The sequence below is a fragment of the Microcaecilia unicolor genome, chromosome 1, assembly GCF_901765095.1.
Source record: "Microcaecilia unicolor chromosome 1, aMicUni1.1, whole genome shotgun sequence".
Classification (NCBI taxonomy): domain Eukaryota; kingdom Metazoa; phylum Chordata; class Amphibia; order Gymnophiona; family Siphonopidae; genus Microcaecilia; species Microcaecilia unicolor.
Genome location: NC_044031.1, coordinates 444,058,660 through 444,074,171, shown reverse-complemented (window position 1 = coordinate 444,074,171; position 15,512 = coordinate 444,058,660). Strand labels below are relative to the sequence as shown.

The following is a 15,512-nucleotide window of genomic DNA, read 5'->3' as shown; positions in this document are numbered from 1 at the left end:
AATAGTGAGCAATTCCCAAAGGGAATTGCATGCAAATGAGCTGCTTGCAAAAACAGCGAGCAGCTCAGTAGAGGGTGAAGCCAATCGGTAAGCTGTGCATGCACAGAACAGTCAATCACTAAGCATGGTAGCTCTGCACATGCTCAGAACAGTATGTGCTACCCATGGCTTTCAGAAATGTATACAAGCTGTGTGTATGAAAGCCGTGGGTAGCTTTTTTTTCAATCTTTTTTGATGCAAAGCTACAGGGAAAGGGGTGATTTTGAAAAATTTTAAGCATTTTTCCAGCGCGAAGTTAGGCGAGGGTGGCCGGGAGTGCACGAGCTGCACATAGTCCCAAGCTGCTGCCCTTCACTGTTGGGAAAAAGTAGAAGCTTGGCCAGTGCTGCCCTGAAGTATGGCTAAGTTCTCCCATGGCCCTCTGCAAGGTCTGTCAGCAGCCCTGCCTAGGACAGCCAAGAGGATCCCGCTCCCAAGACGTGTTATCCCACCGCCGACATGAAGGAACTGCCTGCTACTGCTGCTCCAGAAAGCCTGTAAGATTTTCCCCGCTAAAGGTAGGCAGGCCTTTCTGTGCATTGCTTGTACACAGTTGTGCATCACTCAGAATGCACATTTGAATATTGATTGGCTCATTAGCATGCAGTTTTCGTTGGCTGCTATTGCGAACAGTAAAAAGCCCGCAGAGTCCTTTGTGCATTGCCAGCTGAATACCGAGCTCGTTGGCCCGGTAAGCTTTGTTCATCTTCCCCTGTGTGCTTGCTTGAGTCCATGATTGCCTGTCTGAAGATGTCATATTCCTTGTAGGGGCTATAAAGTAATTCTGTTGCCTCCCCACATACACCCACACCCACACATCCATATTTCTATAAGGACAGTAAAAGTAGGTTTTGAGGAACCCAAAGTTCTCTCTATTATGGACCTGGTGTGGTGGAGGTCCCATGCTCCACAATCTTGTCGTCAGCTGCCAACAACCCCTTCCTAAGGAGGTGAGGATGAGATGGAAGAGCCAGATATTGAGGCAGCACCTGCATCAGAGAAGGAGGTAGCCTGTCCCTACTAGCTGGATTTAGAAGCAAGAAATTACCTCATCTACAGGTATTTTTTAGTGAAGTTGTGTACATTTATTACAGTAAGTGCTCAGGCACGTGGCTTTATTCACCACGCCCATGACTACATCTTCCAACTCCTTCCACTTCATCATCCCCTCCCTTTCTTGCCTACTTTGCAGCTACAATATACAAGGGTGTTGGATGAGGTGTTACTGATATTAGAAGGAGCAAGGGATACCTCATTCCGCAGCTCTGCATGTCATGCTGCCCCATTAAAAATCCAGAAACACTATCTAGCTTATTTTCGAAAGGGAAGGAAGCCCATCTTCCGACACAAATTGGGAGATGGGCGTCCTTCTCCCGAGGTCGCCCAAATCGGCATAATCGAAAGCCAATTTTTTGCATCCTCCACTGCTTTCCATCTTGGGGACGACCAAAGTTCATGGGGGCGTGTTGGCACTGTACCGAAGGCGGGACGGGGGTGTGGCTAAGAGATGGGCGTCCTTGGCCGAGAATGGAAAAAAGAAGGGCGTCCCTCACGAGCATTTGGTCGACTTTACTTGGTCCCTTTTTTTCACAACCAAGCCTCGAAAAGGTGCCCGAACTGACCAGATGACCACCGGAGGGAATCGGGGATGACCTCCCCTTACTCCCCCAGTGGTCACCAACCCCATCCCACTCCAAAAATAAATTAAAAAACATTTTTCCAGCCTCTATGCCAGCCTCAAATGTCATACCCAGCTCCATGACAGCAGTATGCAGGTCCCTGGAGCAGTTTTTAGTGGGTGCAGTGCACTTCAGGCAGGTGGACCCAGGCCCATCCCCCCCACCTGTTACACTTGTGGTGGTAAATGGGAGCCCTCCAAAATCCACCTGAAACCCACTGTACCCACATGTAGGTGCCCCCCTTCATCCCTAAGGGCTAAGGTAGTGGTGTACAGTTTTCGGGAGTGGGTTTTAGGGGGGGTTGGGGGGCTCAGCACCTAAGATAAGGGAGCTATGCACCTGGGAGCAATTTGTAAAGTCCATTGCAGTGCCCCCTAGGGTGCCCGGTTGGTGACCTGGCATGTGAGGAGGATCAGTGCACTACGAATGCTGGTTCCTCCCATGACGAAAGGGCTTGGATTTGGTCGTTTTTGAGATGGTCGTCCTCGGTTTCCATTATGGCTGAAAACCGGGGATGACCATCTCTAAGGATGACCATCTCTAAGGTTGACCTAAATGTTGAGATTTGGGCGTCCCCGACCATATTATCGAAATGAAAGATGGACGCCCATCTTATTTCGATAATACGGGTTCCCCCGCCCCTTGGAAGAAACGACAGTTATCACAGTAGCACTTTGTCACATATGATTTCATAATGTCATAATGATGATGCTTGCATGTGTGATGGATTTTCTTTTTACTTTGTAATGGTGGTGGTGGTAGTAGGGGAGGGGGGTGCTTTGGTAGATTATGCTTACTAGCCTAAAAAGCTTTGGTGGCCGTGCTAGATGGTGGATTCTCTGGCTATTTGGTTTTCATGTACATTGCAGGTAGACAGATGTCTTTCATACTTAGTAAAACAACAGCACTATATTTTGGTGATGTAATCTAATGTGGGGAAGGGGCAGTGCAGTTGTATCAGTTTGGTGCCCGTATGTCATCTCCATAGGTGGCATCCTTTAGCTATATGAGTTTCTGTTAGGTCTAGGTGTGGATGCATGAAGGCACATGTTTTTGCTTACCTGGCAGCTTGGTCTGGCCTGTATCCTCCTTTCCCCCCTTCACCTCGCTCCCTGAGGCAGAAAAGTGTGGCCTCATTGGCAAGTACAAGGTATGCCAAGTATGTCCTCTGCCTTTCTAGATTTGTACTTCCTTTTGGCAGTCATGTTTGTGCTTCATGAAGAAAGTTCACTAGATGCTGCTGTGTAATGAGGGACTAGAAACATGTCATCAACATTGAGGCTCCCACAGCTGGCCTTGCAAACCCAGAGCAGTGCAGGAAGACAAGTGGAAGTGGCAGGCATGGCACTTCTTGAATATGTATTCTACACATGGATTAGTGCAACATAGTACCTCTTACATGTGGATATTGACATACACAACCATGTATTTTCAACATGTAGACCACTTTGGGGTCACAGATCCACATATATCCCGATCTTACACCAGACATGCCAAGTCATGTGCATTGTGTGTGTGTTTCACAAACATTGTAACCCCTTCTGTAGCTCAGACTCTCTACCATTGGCTCCTTGCTTCCCGCCTCTGCCCTGCCTACATCCATGCCCCCACCCTTAAGGTATGGCATCTCTCTCCTTGATTTGGCATTTTTCACTCACCCCTTTCGCCGGAATACTTTAAAACTTGCCACAGATAATGGCCAACAGAAGCACTCATAAAAGGCTCCTTCTGGCCAGGCTGCAGGGCCTTTCTTTTGCTGGTTCCACCTCCTTTGATTCTACTTCCTGTTTCTGGCAGGCAGGATAGGCAGATGGAAGGTCCTACAGATTGACTAGAGGGAGCTTGTAGTAAGCACATCTGCTGCCTATAATCTATGGCAAATTTTAAAGGACTATGGGGGAGGAAAGGAGGGAGGGAGGAGAATAAGGGATGTCAGGACCTGTGGGAGTAGGAGGAAGTGGGATAGATACAGTACCCAAGGCAGGGGAGCAGAGAAATTGGAAACGACTGAAGGAGGCGCATGGGAAGGAGCAAGAGGGAAAGATACTGATACCACGGGGGTGCAGAGGAAAGAAAAGAGAGGTCCCAGGGGGAGCTGGAGGGTGCAGAGGAAAGAAGAGAGAGATGGATACTAGTTGAATTCTCAGGAAGGAAAGTAGGAGGAAGGGAAGGGAAGAGAGCGGAAGAGATTGTAAGCGCTGTCGAGCAGGGACTGTCTCTTCATGTTCAAGTGTACAGCGCTGCGTACGTCTAGTAGCGCTATAGAAATGATAAGTAGTGGTAGTAGTAAGAGATGCTGTACATATGGGGAAGTTAAAGATATAGAGATGCAATGCTGAACACGTGGAGGAATAGAAATACAGAGGGGAAATAATGGGTACAGTGGGGGGGGGGCAGAGATGCATAGAGAGAATGCTAGAACATGGGGTGGGGGAGGGATAGAAATACAGAGAAAGAATGTTAGACATGTGGGAGGATAAAGACACAGAGAGAAATTGTTGGATACTTGAGGAGGGATTGGGACACAGAAGGGTGATGATAAGACAAGAACAGGGACACAGAGAAGGGGGGGGGGTATTCAACACGTTAGGATGGTAGTGGCAGGGACACAGGAGAAATACTGGACAGGATGAGAGTGGCAATTAGGAAAGATGGATAGTAGACATGAAGAGAGAAGAAATACCAAATGGGAAAGAGACCCTGACAAGACAGTTAAAAGAAGATAGAGCAGTGATGGCGAACCTTTCAGAGACCGAGTGCCCAAACAGCAACCCAAAATCTAATTACTCATCGCGAAGTGCCGGTACTCATTAAGGGCGGGGTTACCACATATGACTCCACCCCTATGATAGCCACACACCCTTACCCCAGCCATGGCGCATATAAACAGACATCATTGAAAATATTATACTAGTATAGGAGAAAAAAAAACATGATTTTCTTTCATTATAAATCATTTCTGTAAGTTATTACAGCTCCAGTATACCCAGTGCAAAATAAGACAGCAGATGTAAATTCTCAAATTGGACATATTCCAAACACTAAAATGAAAATAAAATAATTTTTTCTACCTTTGTTGTCTGGTGATTTTGTTTTTCTATCCATATTGGTCCTGGTCGCTGATTCTGCTGCTCTCTATCTGTTCTCTTAACTCCATTTTCAGGGCTTCCTTTCCATTTATTTCTTTACTTTCCTCGTTTCTTCTTCATTTCTTGCCCTCCATCCATGTCCAGCAACCCTCCTCTCCCCTCCAGCCACAAATGTCCAGCCACCCTCCTCTCCCCTCCAGCCACCCATGTCCAGCCACCTCCTCTCCCCTCCAGCCGCCCATGTCCAGCCACCCTCCTCTCTCCCCTGCCCTCCCCTCCAGCCACCCTCCTCTCCCCCTGCCCTCCCCTCCAACCACCCTCCTTTTCCCCCTGCCCTCCCAGCGGCAGGCCTCCCTCCCACCCAGCACCAGGCCACCCAGCACCAAGCCTCCCTCCCTCCCACCCAGCACTAGGCCACCCACCCAGCACCAGGCCTGCCACCCAGCACCAGGCCTCCCTCCCTCCCACCCAAGCACCAGGCCACCCAAGCCTCCCTCCCTCCCATCCAGCACCAGGCACCAGGCCATCCACCCACCCAGCACTCCCACCCAAGCACCAGGACACCCACCCAAGCACCAGGCCTCCCACCCAAGCACCCAAGCTCCAGGCCACCCAAGCCTCCCTCCCTCCCATCCAGCACCAGGCACCAGGCCATCCACCCACCCAGCACTCCCACCCAAGCACCAGGACACCCACCCAAGCACCAGGCCTCCCATCCACCCACCCACCCAACCAAGCACCAGGCAGCCATCCCACGCACCCACCCAAGCACCAGGCAGGCCTCGCACCCACCCAAGCACCAGGCAGGCCTCCCACCCTCCCACCCAAGCACCAGGGCTCGCTCGCTCCCTCCATCCCACCTGGCGTGCACTAGGGCTCCCTCCCTCCCACCCGGCACCAGCCCGCCATCCCTCCCTCCCTCCGAACCCGAAGAAATTTAAAAGTCTTCCCTTGTCCGAATAGGCGGCGTCAGCATCAGCAGTAGCAGCGAGAAGCGTGCTGCTGGTTCGGCGCGTTTTCAGCCTTCCGTCTCTCAAGCTCTCTGGTCCCGCCCTAACAGGAAATGAGGGCGGGACCAGAGAGCTTGAGAGACGGAAGGCTGAAGACACGCCGAATCAGCAGCACGCTTTTCACTGCTACTGCTGATGCTGACGCCGCCTACTTGGACAAGGGAAGACTTTTTAATTTCTTCGGGTTTGGAGGGAGGGATGGAGGAAGGAATGCTTGATGCCGGGTGGGTGGGAGGGCTGAAAGTCTCGGGTGAGGTGACCGGCAGCACGCGTGCCAACAGAGAGAGCTCTGCGTGCCCTCTCTGGCACGCCTGCCATAGGTTCGCCATCACCGAGATAGAGTAAAGTGGTATAGTAGATGTATTAGTCCACTTTTAAAGGTAATAAATATAAAAAAAATCTAAATAGAGAAAAAATAAAATGATACCTTTTTGATTGGACTAAGTACATTTTTTGATTAACAAAGCTCTGTGCTTTCTACCCCACTATTAATCATAAAATTATACTGTTTTGTCACTGTCTTATCAGCCATCCATGTCTCCCTGTCTCTCACCCACATAGCTCTCCTTGTTTCTCATCTAACCCAGCCCTCCTTCTTCCTGTGAGACTGTCATTAGAATGTTTTGTTTCACTTATATGTTCTGATATTTGTCACATTTGATTATTTCCAATCTGAAGAAGGGTTACCTTTGAAAGCTGATCAAAAGAAGACAGAGAAATGCAGAAACCAGAAACTGAGACAAACACAATTAGAAAAATAAAATGATCAGACAACAAAAGTAGAAAAGGAATCTTTATTTTCTATTTATTGATTAGAGTATATCATTTTTTTAGAATATACAACTGCCAGAACTGGTTTTAGACATGGCTGGGCCCATGAGAAAAGCCTCTGGCATCCTCCAGCATAGCAGTGGTAAATCTCCAGCTTTGTGTGGGCCACCTTTGGCATCTCTGTTAGGCCAGCTTGCATGCCAACTTGTGCCCTGTTATCTATTGCGACATTATAGGATTGTCTATTGCCATTTTGAAAACTTTACACCTGGTTTCTTTTTTTCATGTTTTCATTTTTCAGTGGAGGAGAAGCCTAGTGGTTAGTGCAGCAGATGTTGATTCTGGGGAACTGGGTTTGATTCTCGCTGCAGCTCCTTGTGACCTTGGACAAGTCACTTAACCCTCCATTGCCCCAGTTACCAAAACTTAAATTGTGAGCCCTCTAGGGACAGAGAAAGCACCTGCTTATAATGTGTACAGCACTGCATTCATCTACTAGCACTATAGAAATGATTAGTAATGTTGTTGTGAGGGGTAAAACTATGTATATTTAGAAATGCCCTCCACATTCACCACTTCTTTTGTAAAATGATGCCTCCAAACTCCACTTGCATACATGGATGTACTTGTCATCACACATATGTTATATGGGGCTGCACACCCTATGTTTTTTATCTGATAATGTGTATAATATTACCTGCAGTTCTTTGTATTTCTTGTTGACAGAAATTAGAGAAATACATTCTCCTCTGCTGGTGACTTTACTTTAACCTGACATTTTAAAACAAAGCAATTTTTAACAATACCAACAGACCTGAGGTATCAGTTTTCAAAAGAGCCTTTATTGTGCACAGAATCTTAATAGCAATATTAGTCCTTGAGAAAACAGAATTATTTTTAGCTTGTGATCTTTTATATTAGCCTAAAGAAGTTGCCATATATGACCTTTTGAAACAAGATATGACCTATGTGACCTAGAAGGCCTAGGCCTTGAGGGAGCAATTTTACAACTGCTCACACTAATGAAAAGCATGCACATACTTTTAATTCTACCCAGCTTGCAAAATTTTCAAATAGAAAGCATGCATTTACTTTCACCTTGAAAATTATCCCATAAAAAGCATTTATAGATTCTAATATGTGGAGATACTGTTCTTGGCGTGAAAATATGCACTTACTCTTGAAAATTCAAAAGTATGCTCACATAGGGCAATTCTGTATCTAGATTTTCATATTTACATCTATGTTATGTGTGTAAATATTTAGAATACTAGAACTTACGCCTGTGTGTATGCACATAGATGCATAACTGCCAGCAGAATGCCTAGGGCGTTGTTCTGCAAATTCCTGTTTACATAGTTCCACATATTCTATAAATGGCACTCAAAATTGTGCGTTGAATTTAACTGAGTAACGAGCCTATTAGCACCAATAATTGGGCACAATCAATCAATTTTTGGCATTAATTGGCAACAATTTGGATTCTATAAAGAGGCAAGTATAATTTTTTTTAGCGTGCAACTGAAAAGGGGTGTGGCCATGGGAGAGGCATGGGTGGGTCAGGGGTGTTCACTAAAGATATGCATGGTATTATAGCATTTGGTGGATCTGCACCTAATTTATGTGAGAGAATTTACACCAGGTTTCAGTTGGTATAAATACTTGTGTCCTAAAATTGGGTTGGATCCCTATTCTATAAACATCAACTTAACGTGCAATTTTTTGGTGCACAAATTTGGGCACCATTTACTGAATCTAGTCCAGTGTGTATTTGCAAGATGGGGCATACTCAGGGGTGGAGCAAGGGCAGGGCTCTCTTTTGCATGGGTAAATTACAGAATACTGCAAGTTACTTGCATCCCTGCTACATTTAGGCTTCTTTATTTATGCCAGTTTTGAGAGTATTGTAATTGCGGTTGCCTAAATGTTAAGGAAGTCGATACCACTTTATGCTGGTATTCTGTAATGGAAAGTTCAGAAAGAATAGGCTCCTACCATGAGACTTCAGGGCTCAAAAATGGAGGCACTGACTTATAGAATTGCCCTCATAGTTTCAAACCCTGCTCCAGCACCACTCCCAGGAAAACCTCCCTTACCATGGATAAAAAATGGTTCTAGATATAATTATCTTACCATTTATTAATGCTTGATATACCGCCAATTGTCCATCTAGCCCAGTGTCCTGCTTCCAACAGTGGATTGGCCACTGTTGGACGCAGGACACTGGGCTATATGGACAATTGGTCTGACCTAGTATGGCTATACTTATGTTCTTATATAAAACTGAAACCAGAATGGTTTCCTAAACATAAAATGGAAAGGAACTCCATTGGTCATATAGGACAATAAAGAAAGAGGAGAAGGAGAGAGAGAAGAAAAGAGGAAAGATCCTTGCTGTACAGAGGATAATCACCACTACCTAAGAGAACTAGAATAGAAAGCTAGAGAGAAAAGATGAGTTTTAGTATTGCTTGAAATTTGGTGTAAGACTGCTCTGATCAAAAGTCAGATGGGAGGGAATTCCATGATATGGGGGCATGAAAAAGAAAGCAGAGTGACGCGGGTGTTCCAAATGGGAGCAATCTACTGGCAGAAGAGATAGACGGTGAGCATTGGTGGACCGAAGTCCATGAGAGGGGACAGTGAGGACAATCAGAGAAGAAAGATATGAGGGGATCCCTGGATGCAAAATGTTATGTGTCAGTATAAGAAGTTTGTGTTAGATGTGAAAAAAAAACCTGGTAGCCAACGGTGCTGCATAAGAAGAAGGGGTGACATGATCCTGGTGGTGTGAATGGATGAGAAGTCTGAAAGCCACGTTTTGTTCAGTTTTAAGACATTTCAGAGAGGTAGCTGAAATACCAGAATAAATAACGTTACTGTAATCGATGCAGATTGCAACCAGAGAGTAGAGAAGCACAGACTGAGTTGTTGAGATAGCTACGAAGGGATTGTATGAGGCACAGTGAGAAAAAGCAGGAACGAACCACTAAGGAAATATAAGAGTTGAAGGTTAGTTGAGAGTCAAGGATGACCCCCAAGGTAACACATAGAATCAACCAGAGGAATTGGGGAGTTCCTTAGAGTGTGAAAAATTTTGGGATGTGACCTTTGACTGGTGACCCATAGGTCAACAGTCTTTGATGGATTAAGAATAAGCCTGTTAGTGGAGAGCCAATCGTCTATTGCATCTAGGCAATTCGGGAGAGCTGTTAAATCTGGAGCAATGGGATCTATATCTTCTGCCTATAAGTAGAATTTAATTGAGAATGATTGAAAAAGAGGTCAAGAGAAATGAGAATAGTACAGCCATGTTCGTAGATGGAAGAAAGTTCATAAGAGATGCTAATATGGTTTTGTTGAATGGCTAGAATGAAAACCTGATCGGTATGGGTGAAGAGTCAGCATGATTAGATAATTGAGTAAAGACCGCCTTCTCTGTAAGTTTAGCGATGAATGGGAGATTGGAGATTGGCCTATAATTAGTTATAGTGAGAGGATCAAGAAAGGGCTTTTTCAATAGAGGTTTCACGAAAGTGTTCTGTGCAAGTGGTGCAACGCCGGTAGAAAGGCTATTATTAATCATTGCCAGAGCAAAAGGAAGGTGTGCATGGCAGGAATCAGAGAGCCAAGATGAGGGAATAGGGTCAAAGATACAGGTACTTTTTCACATGGAGGTGAAAAGCTTAGACAGTTGGATCAGGGAGGGTAGGTTAAATGTAGACCAGGAGGAGAAAATTGAAAAAAAACAGGCAGAGGAATGGGGCTGAATTAGTGCAGAAGAAGGAGCTATATATAGAGACTGCGGGGGGGGGGGGGGGAGTGGAGAAGGGAGGGAAGAATGGGTCCAAATGGGACTGCTGTGGGAGGGAAGAGTGGAAGGTCGCAATTTTTGAGGAGAAATGAATAGCAAAGTTAGAAGTTGAAAGATTATATGGGTAGTTAACAGATGAGGTAAGAGAGGACAGTTGATTAACCAAAGCAAAGAGTTTCTTAGTTCAATTGGAAGAATTATTCACTAGGTTCATGTAGTAAATACAGTAAAGAGATTTCAATTGAGAACAACATTGGTTTGAGAAACTAATGTACAAAGTAAAAGAATCAGGAGAAGGGGTTCTTTACCATCTACATTCTGCATAGCAGAGTTGTTGCTTCAGTAAATGAAGCCGTGGATGGTACCAGGGTTTGTGACCAGATTTTGCAGGAAAGGTAGGGAAAGGGGTGGTTGAGGAAAGTGCAGTATGGAGGGGAAGGTCGCATGCCGAGGCCTGATCAGATACAGAGAGCGAAAGGAAATCACCTGGAGGGGAATTAAACAACGGAGGAACTAAGGTAGAGTCCACTCTCAAAAAGGTACATGCTGAAGAAAAGGGGGGAGGGGGGAGGGGACTAGATTGTGGGAGCATCAGGGAGAATGAAATCAAATAGTGATCTGTTCAGGAAAAAGTGAGAAAGGAAAATGAAGAAAAAGTTACATTGTCTGAAGATCTTGAGCAAACTAAGTCCAGAATGTGGCCAGCTGTATGAGTAGAAAAAGGGACATGTTGAATAAGATTCAATTCTGCAAGAAAGGAGCCAAAAGACCTGTCAGAAGCATAAGAACAGGAGTCCAAATGAAAATTAGTCTCCTAAGACCGACTAGGAGCTTGGAGAAATGGACCACAGCATCTGAGAGACAGTCAAGGGCATTTTCGAAAGAGAAGGGCGCCCATCTTCCGACACAAATCGGAAGATGGGCGTCCTTCTCTCAGGGCCGCCCAAATCGGCATAATCGAAAGCTGATTTTGGGCAACCTCAACTGCTTCCTGTCCCGGGGACGACCAAAGTTCATGGGGTTGTGTCGGCACCGTAGTGAAGGCGGGACTGGGGCTTGATTAAGAGATGGGCGTCCTTGGCCGATAATGGAAAAAAAAGGGTGTCCCTGATGAACATTTGGTCGACTTGGCCCATTTGTTTTTCACAACCAAGCCTCAAAAAGGTGCCCAAACTGACCAGATGACCACCGGAGGAAATCGGGGATGACCTCCCCTTACTCCCCCAGTGGTCACCAACCCCCTCCCACCCTCAAAAGAAAAATTAAATTTTTTTTTGCCAGCCTCTATGCTAGCCTCAAATGTCATACCCAGCTCCATGACAGCAGTATGCAGGTCCCTGGAGCAGTTTGAGTGGGTGCAGTGCACTTCAGGCAGGCGGACCCAGGCCCATCCCCCCCTACCTGTTAGACTTGTGCTGGTAAATGTGAGCCCTTCAAAACCCACCACAAACCCACTGTACCCACATGTAGGTGCCCCCATTCACCCATAAGAGCTATGGTACTGGTGCACAGTTGTGGGGAGTGGGTTTTGGGGGGGCTCAGCATCGAAGGTTAGGGAGCTATGCACCTGGGAGCAATTTATGAAGCCCAGTGCAGTGCCTCCTAGGGTGCCAGGTTGGTGTCTTGGCATGTCAGGGGGACCAGTGCACTATGAATACTGGCTCCTCCCACGACCAAAGGGCTTGGATTTGGTCATTTCTGAGATGGGCGTCCTCGGTTTCCATTATCTCCGAAAATCGGGGACGACCATCTCTAAGGACGACCATCTCTAAGGTCGACCTAAATTTCACGATTTGGGCGTCCCCGACCGTATTATCGAAACGAAAGATGGACGCCCATCTTGTTTCGATAATACGGGTTTCCCCGCCCCTTCGCTAGGACGTCCTTAGAGATGGGCGCCCATGGTCGTCCCCGTTCGATTATGCCCCTCAGTGTGTATGGATGTTGTGATAGAATCGAGAAGAGGAGAAACATATAAGAAGAGAATGTGCATTGAGGGGATGGAATTCAGATGCAAAAGAAAAGGCAAAGGGACTAAGCTAGAAGAGATATCAGTAAAAGGGAGGGGCTAAACAGGCAACCCCTCCCCCTCACTTGTTAGTAGATCTTGGGAGGAGAAAGCGGTATAATTTGAGAGAAGGCATTGAGTCAAAAGAGCATCCTTTCCTGACCGAAGCCAGATCTAAGTCGGGAAAAGAACAGTATGGGACCTGGAGGAGAGAATGTTGTGAATGCTGGAAGTTTTGGAGTGGAAAAACTTAGTTTAGTAGCAGCAGAGATAATGAAAGAAATGCCACCTGTGTCGGAGGAGGGATGGAATTAGTAACAGAAGCAGGAAAGATGGAGCAAGATGCACACAGAAGATGGATTCTTGGCCTAACAAGGGGAGGACAATTGGAGAGGGGGCGGTGACCATAAAAGACAAGTATAGATGACATGATGAATGTGATATACTTGATCATTGTCTCTTTGACATTTCTGGGACATAAACTGTAAAAGTCTGCCCACCTTTTCCTTAGGTTCCAACTACTGAAGTTGCCATTGAAGCCCATTCCAGCCTATCCAAATCAGTCTTGTCATTTACGGGACATAGATCATAAAAATCTACCCAGCACTGTCCTCACATTTCAAATTAAGAACATAAGAACAACCATACAGGGTCAGACCAGTGGTCCATCTAGTCCAGTATCCTACTTGCAGGTTACAGATCATTAACAGCAGATCTGCAATTTCATGTTTGAGTTCTTCAGCCCTAGGATGCATGCCATCTGGTCTAGGTGATTTACTACTTTTTAATTTGTCAATTTGGCTCAGTATATCTTCCAGGTTCACTGAGATTTCTTTCAGTTCCTACACATTGTCATGCTTGCAAACCATTACTGGTACAGGTAAATCTCTTACATCTTCTTCCGTAAAGACCAAAACAAAGAATTCATTCAATCTCTCAGCTATGGCCTTGTCCTCCCTGAGTGCCCCTTTTGCTCCTTCATGATCTAATGGTCCCACGGATTCCTTCAAAGGCTTTCTACTTCTAATGTACTTGAAAAATTTGTTACTGTGAGTTTTTGCCTCTGTGGCAAGTTTCTCTTCGTATTCTCTTTTAGCCTTCATTATTAATGTTTTGCACCAAACTTGCCAGTGCTTATGTTGCTTATGATTTTGTTCATCAGATCCTTTTTCCATTCTTTGAAAGTTAAATCCCTTTGAAACTTATTCTTCCAAACAGTTGGCATACTGCATTATTTTTACTCATAATGTCATCAAACAAACTGAAAATTCCATCAACAAAGCAATGCGGACAGAAAAAGATCCAGATATTCAATACTGATCCTAATCCAGCCCTGAATATCTGGATCTTCGGCAGCCTCCTGAAGTTATTCGGGTGTCAGCTGATATTCAGACCAGTTCCTAGATACAATTAGGATAGCTTTTTTGCTGTCCTAACTCGATCTGGGGACATACATGACTAGCAGACTGAAAACCTGCTAGTCCTTGACTCCGCCCCTGGACCAGACTAACTGTGGTAGTCTGCCTGCATTTTCTGCAACACTATCCGGTCATGTGCCACTGAAGATCCATGTACAGTCCAGTCAGCAAGAGAAAACCAGGCAGAATCCTCTCCTAGCCTGTTACCTCCCTTTAAATATTGGCTCCATAGTATTTTCCATCTGTTTATGAAATACTGATTTCAAGTTTCATTGTAAACCCCTGGTATCCCAGTGATCTTGATGACAGCTGATAACTGATTGGAAAAGAACTAATGTAAATGAAACGCGGTTCGTCCAAAGTCTGCTCAGCATGAAAAAAGCTAATAGAAATATTATTTTAATTTTAAGCCACTTGCCTTGTAAACTATAAATTTCACCAACACTGTTCTGCCGGGTAATATGATGCCAATATGCACTACGAGGAAGAGATATTGACTTGGATAACGTCATTGGCTCCGTCAAACTGGACTGGAGCTGAAAAGAAAAAAAAGCACAGAGGTACTAGTTACTTGCCATACCATCTCACCAGCTAAAAAGAAATACACATAAATATTCTTATTCTTGTGTTATTACTAATTGTATTTCTATTCAGCCATGGCAATAGCCAGGGCAGAATATTGTAAGCCACATTGAGCCTGCAAATAGGTGGGAAAATGTGGGATACAAATGCAATAAATAATAATAAATAAATATAATCAAACATAGAAGCAGTCATCAGATCTGAATATATTACACATTTATTTAAACACTTTCAGCTTTTTCTATATGTGACCCAGCCAGGGGCCACTAAATCCCCTGTAGTAATGGTGAAGATTCTCTGTAATGCCATCACAGCGGTGGAACTGCCCTGAAAGTAGCATAAGGGGAGAAACACCAGAGATTATTTTAGTTGGGTACATAATTCGGATATGCCCCAGTTTTGGAGGGAAACAAGGTTCCCTCTAATTTTTGATGGGCTGTGTGTGCAACAATATTTGTGTGCAACTTTTTGTAAGTGGAGTTCAAGTTTGTACACTGCGAGCTAAGAGTATTTCAGCATGTATCATGCAAATAATACTGAGATTTCAGAAGTGTTTTTAAAGTAACTTTTTTTTAAAATAAAAGTCATTTTTACAGTAAGGGGATAGTTATTAAAGAGCAGTAAAAATTGGGCTTTTACTGCACCTTAATATCCCATGGGAGTGACAAATTTGCTGTATATCAGTACCCCAGGTTAGTTACTACCACAGTATACACAGCTTGTGATGAACCTCACAAGCTGCACTATTCATAGTGCCTGGGAGCATTAGGCAATGAGCCGTGGCCTGAAACTCCCAGGCTGCATCTTAAAGGGGCTGGGCATTAATTTGCCCTGTACCTCTGATGACCCCCAAATATCACATCACTCCCTTCCAAAGCCCCTGCCTGCATATATCTCCTTCCTGGTGCTTTCCAGCACACATCCTTCTCCCAATCTCCCCCCGGGGGCCAAAAGCCTCTTCCCCCAGGCCTAGCCTGTCAAATTACTGTGGGTCTAGTGGGGTTGAGGCAGGAATGATCTTCAGTCATTTCTGCCCCTGCTGGTGCTAGGTTCTAAATTGTGAGGGAGACTCCTAGCAGTAGTCTCATGGTATTCTTGCTAA

At 45.3% G+C, this 15,512-nt stretch overlaps 1 protein-coding gene across 1 annotated transcript in view; it reads right to left on the bottom strand.

The window, feature by feature from the left end:
- DOK6 (docking protein 6) overlaps positions 1-15,512 on the bottom strand; it is a 521,378-nt gene that overhangs the window by 74,324 nt on the left and 431,542 nt on the right. Inside the window, exon 8 of the mRNA XM_030186837.1 lies at positions 14,247-14,364. Within this exon, the coding sequence (XP_030042697.1) occupies positions 14,247-14,364 (118 nt within the window). The remainder of the gene's footprint in view (positions 1-14,246; positions 14,365-15,512) is intronic.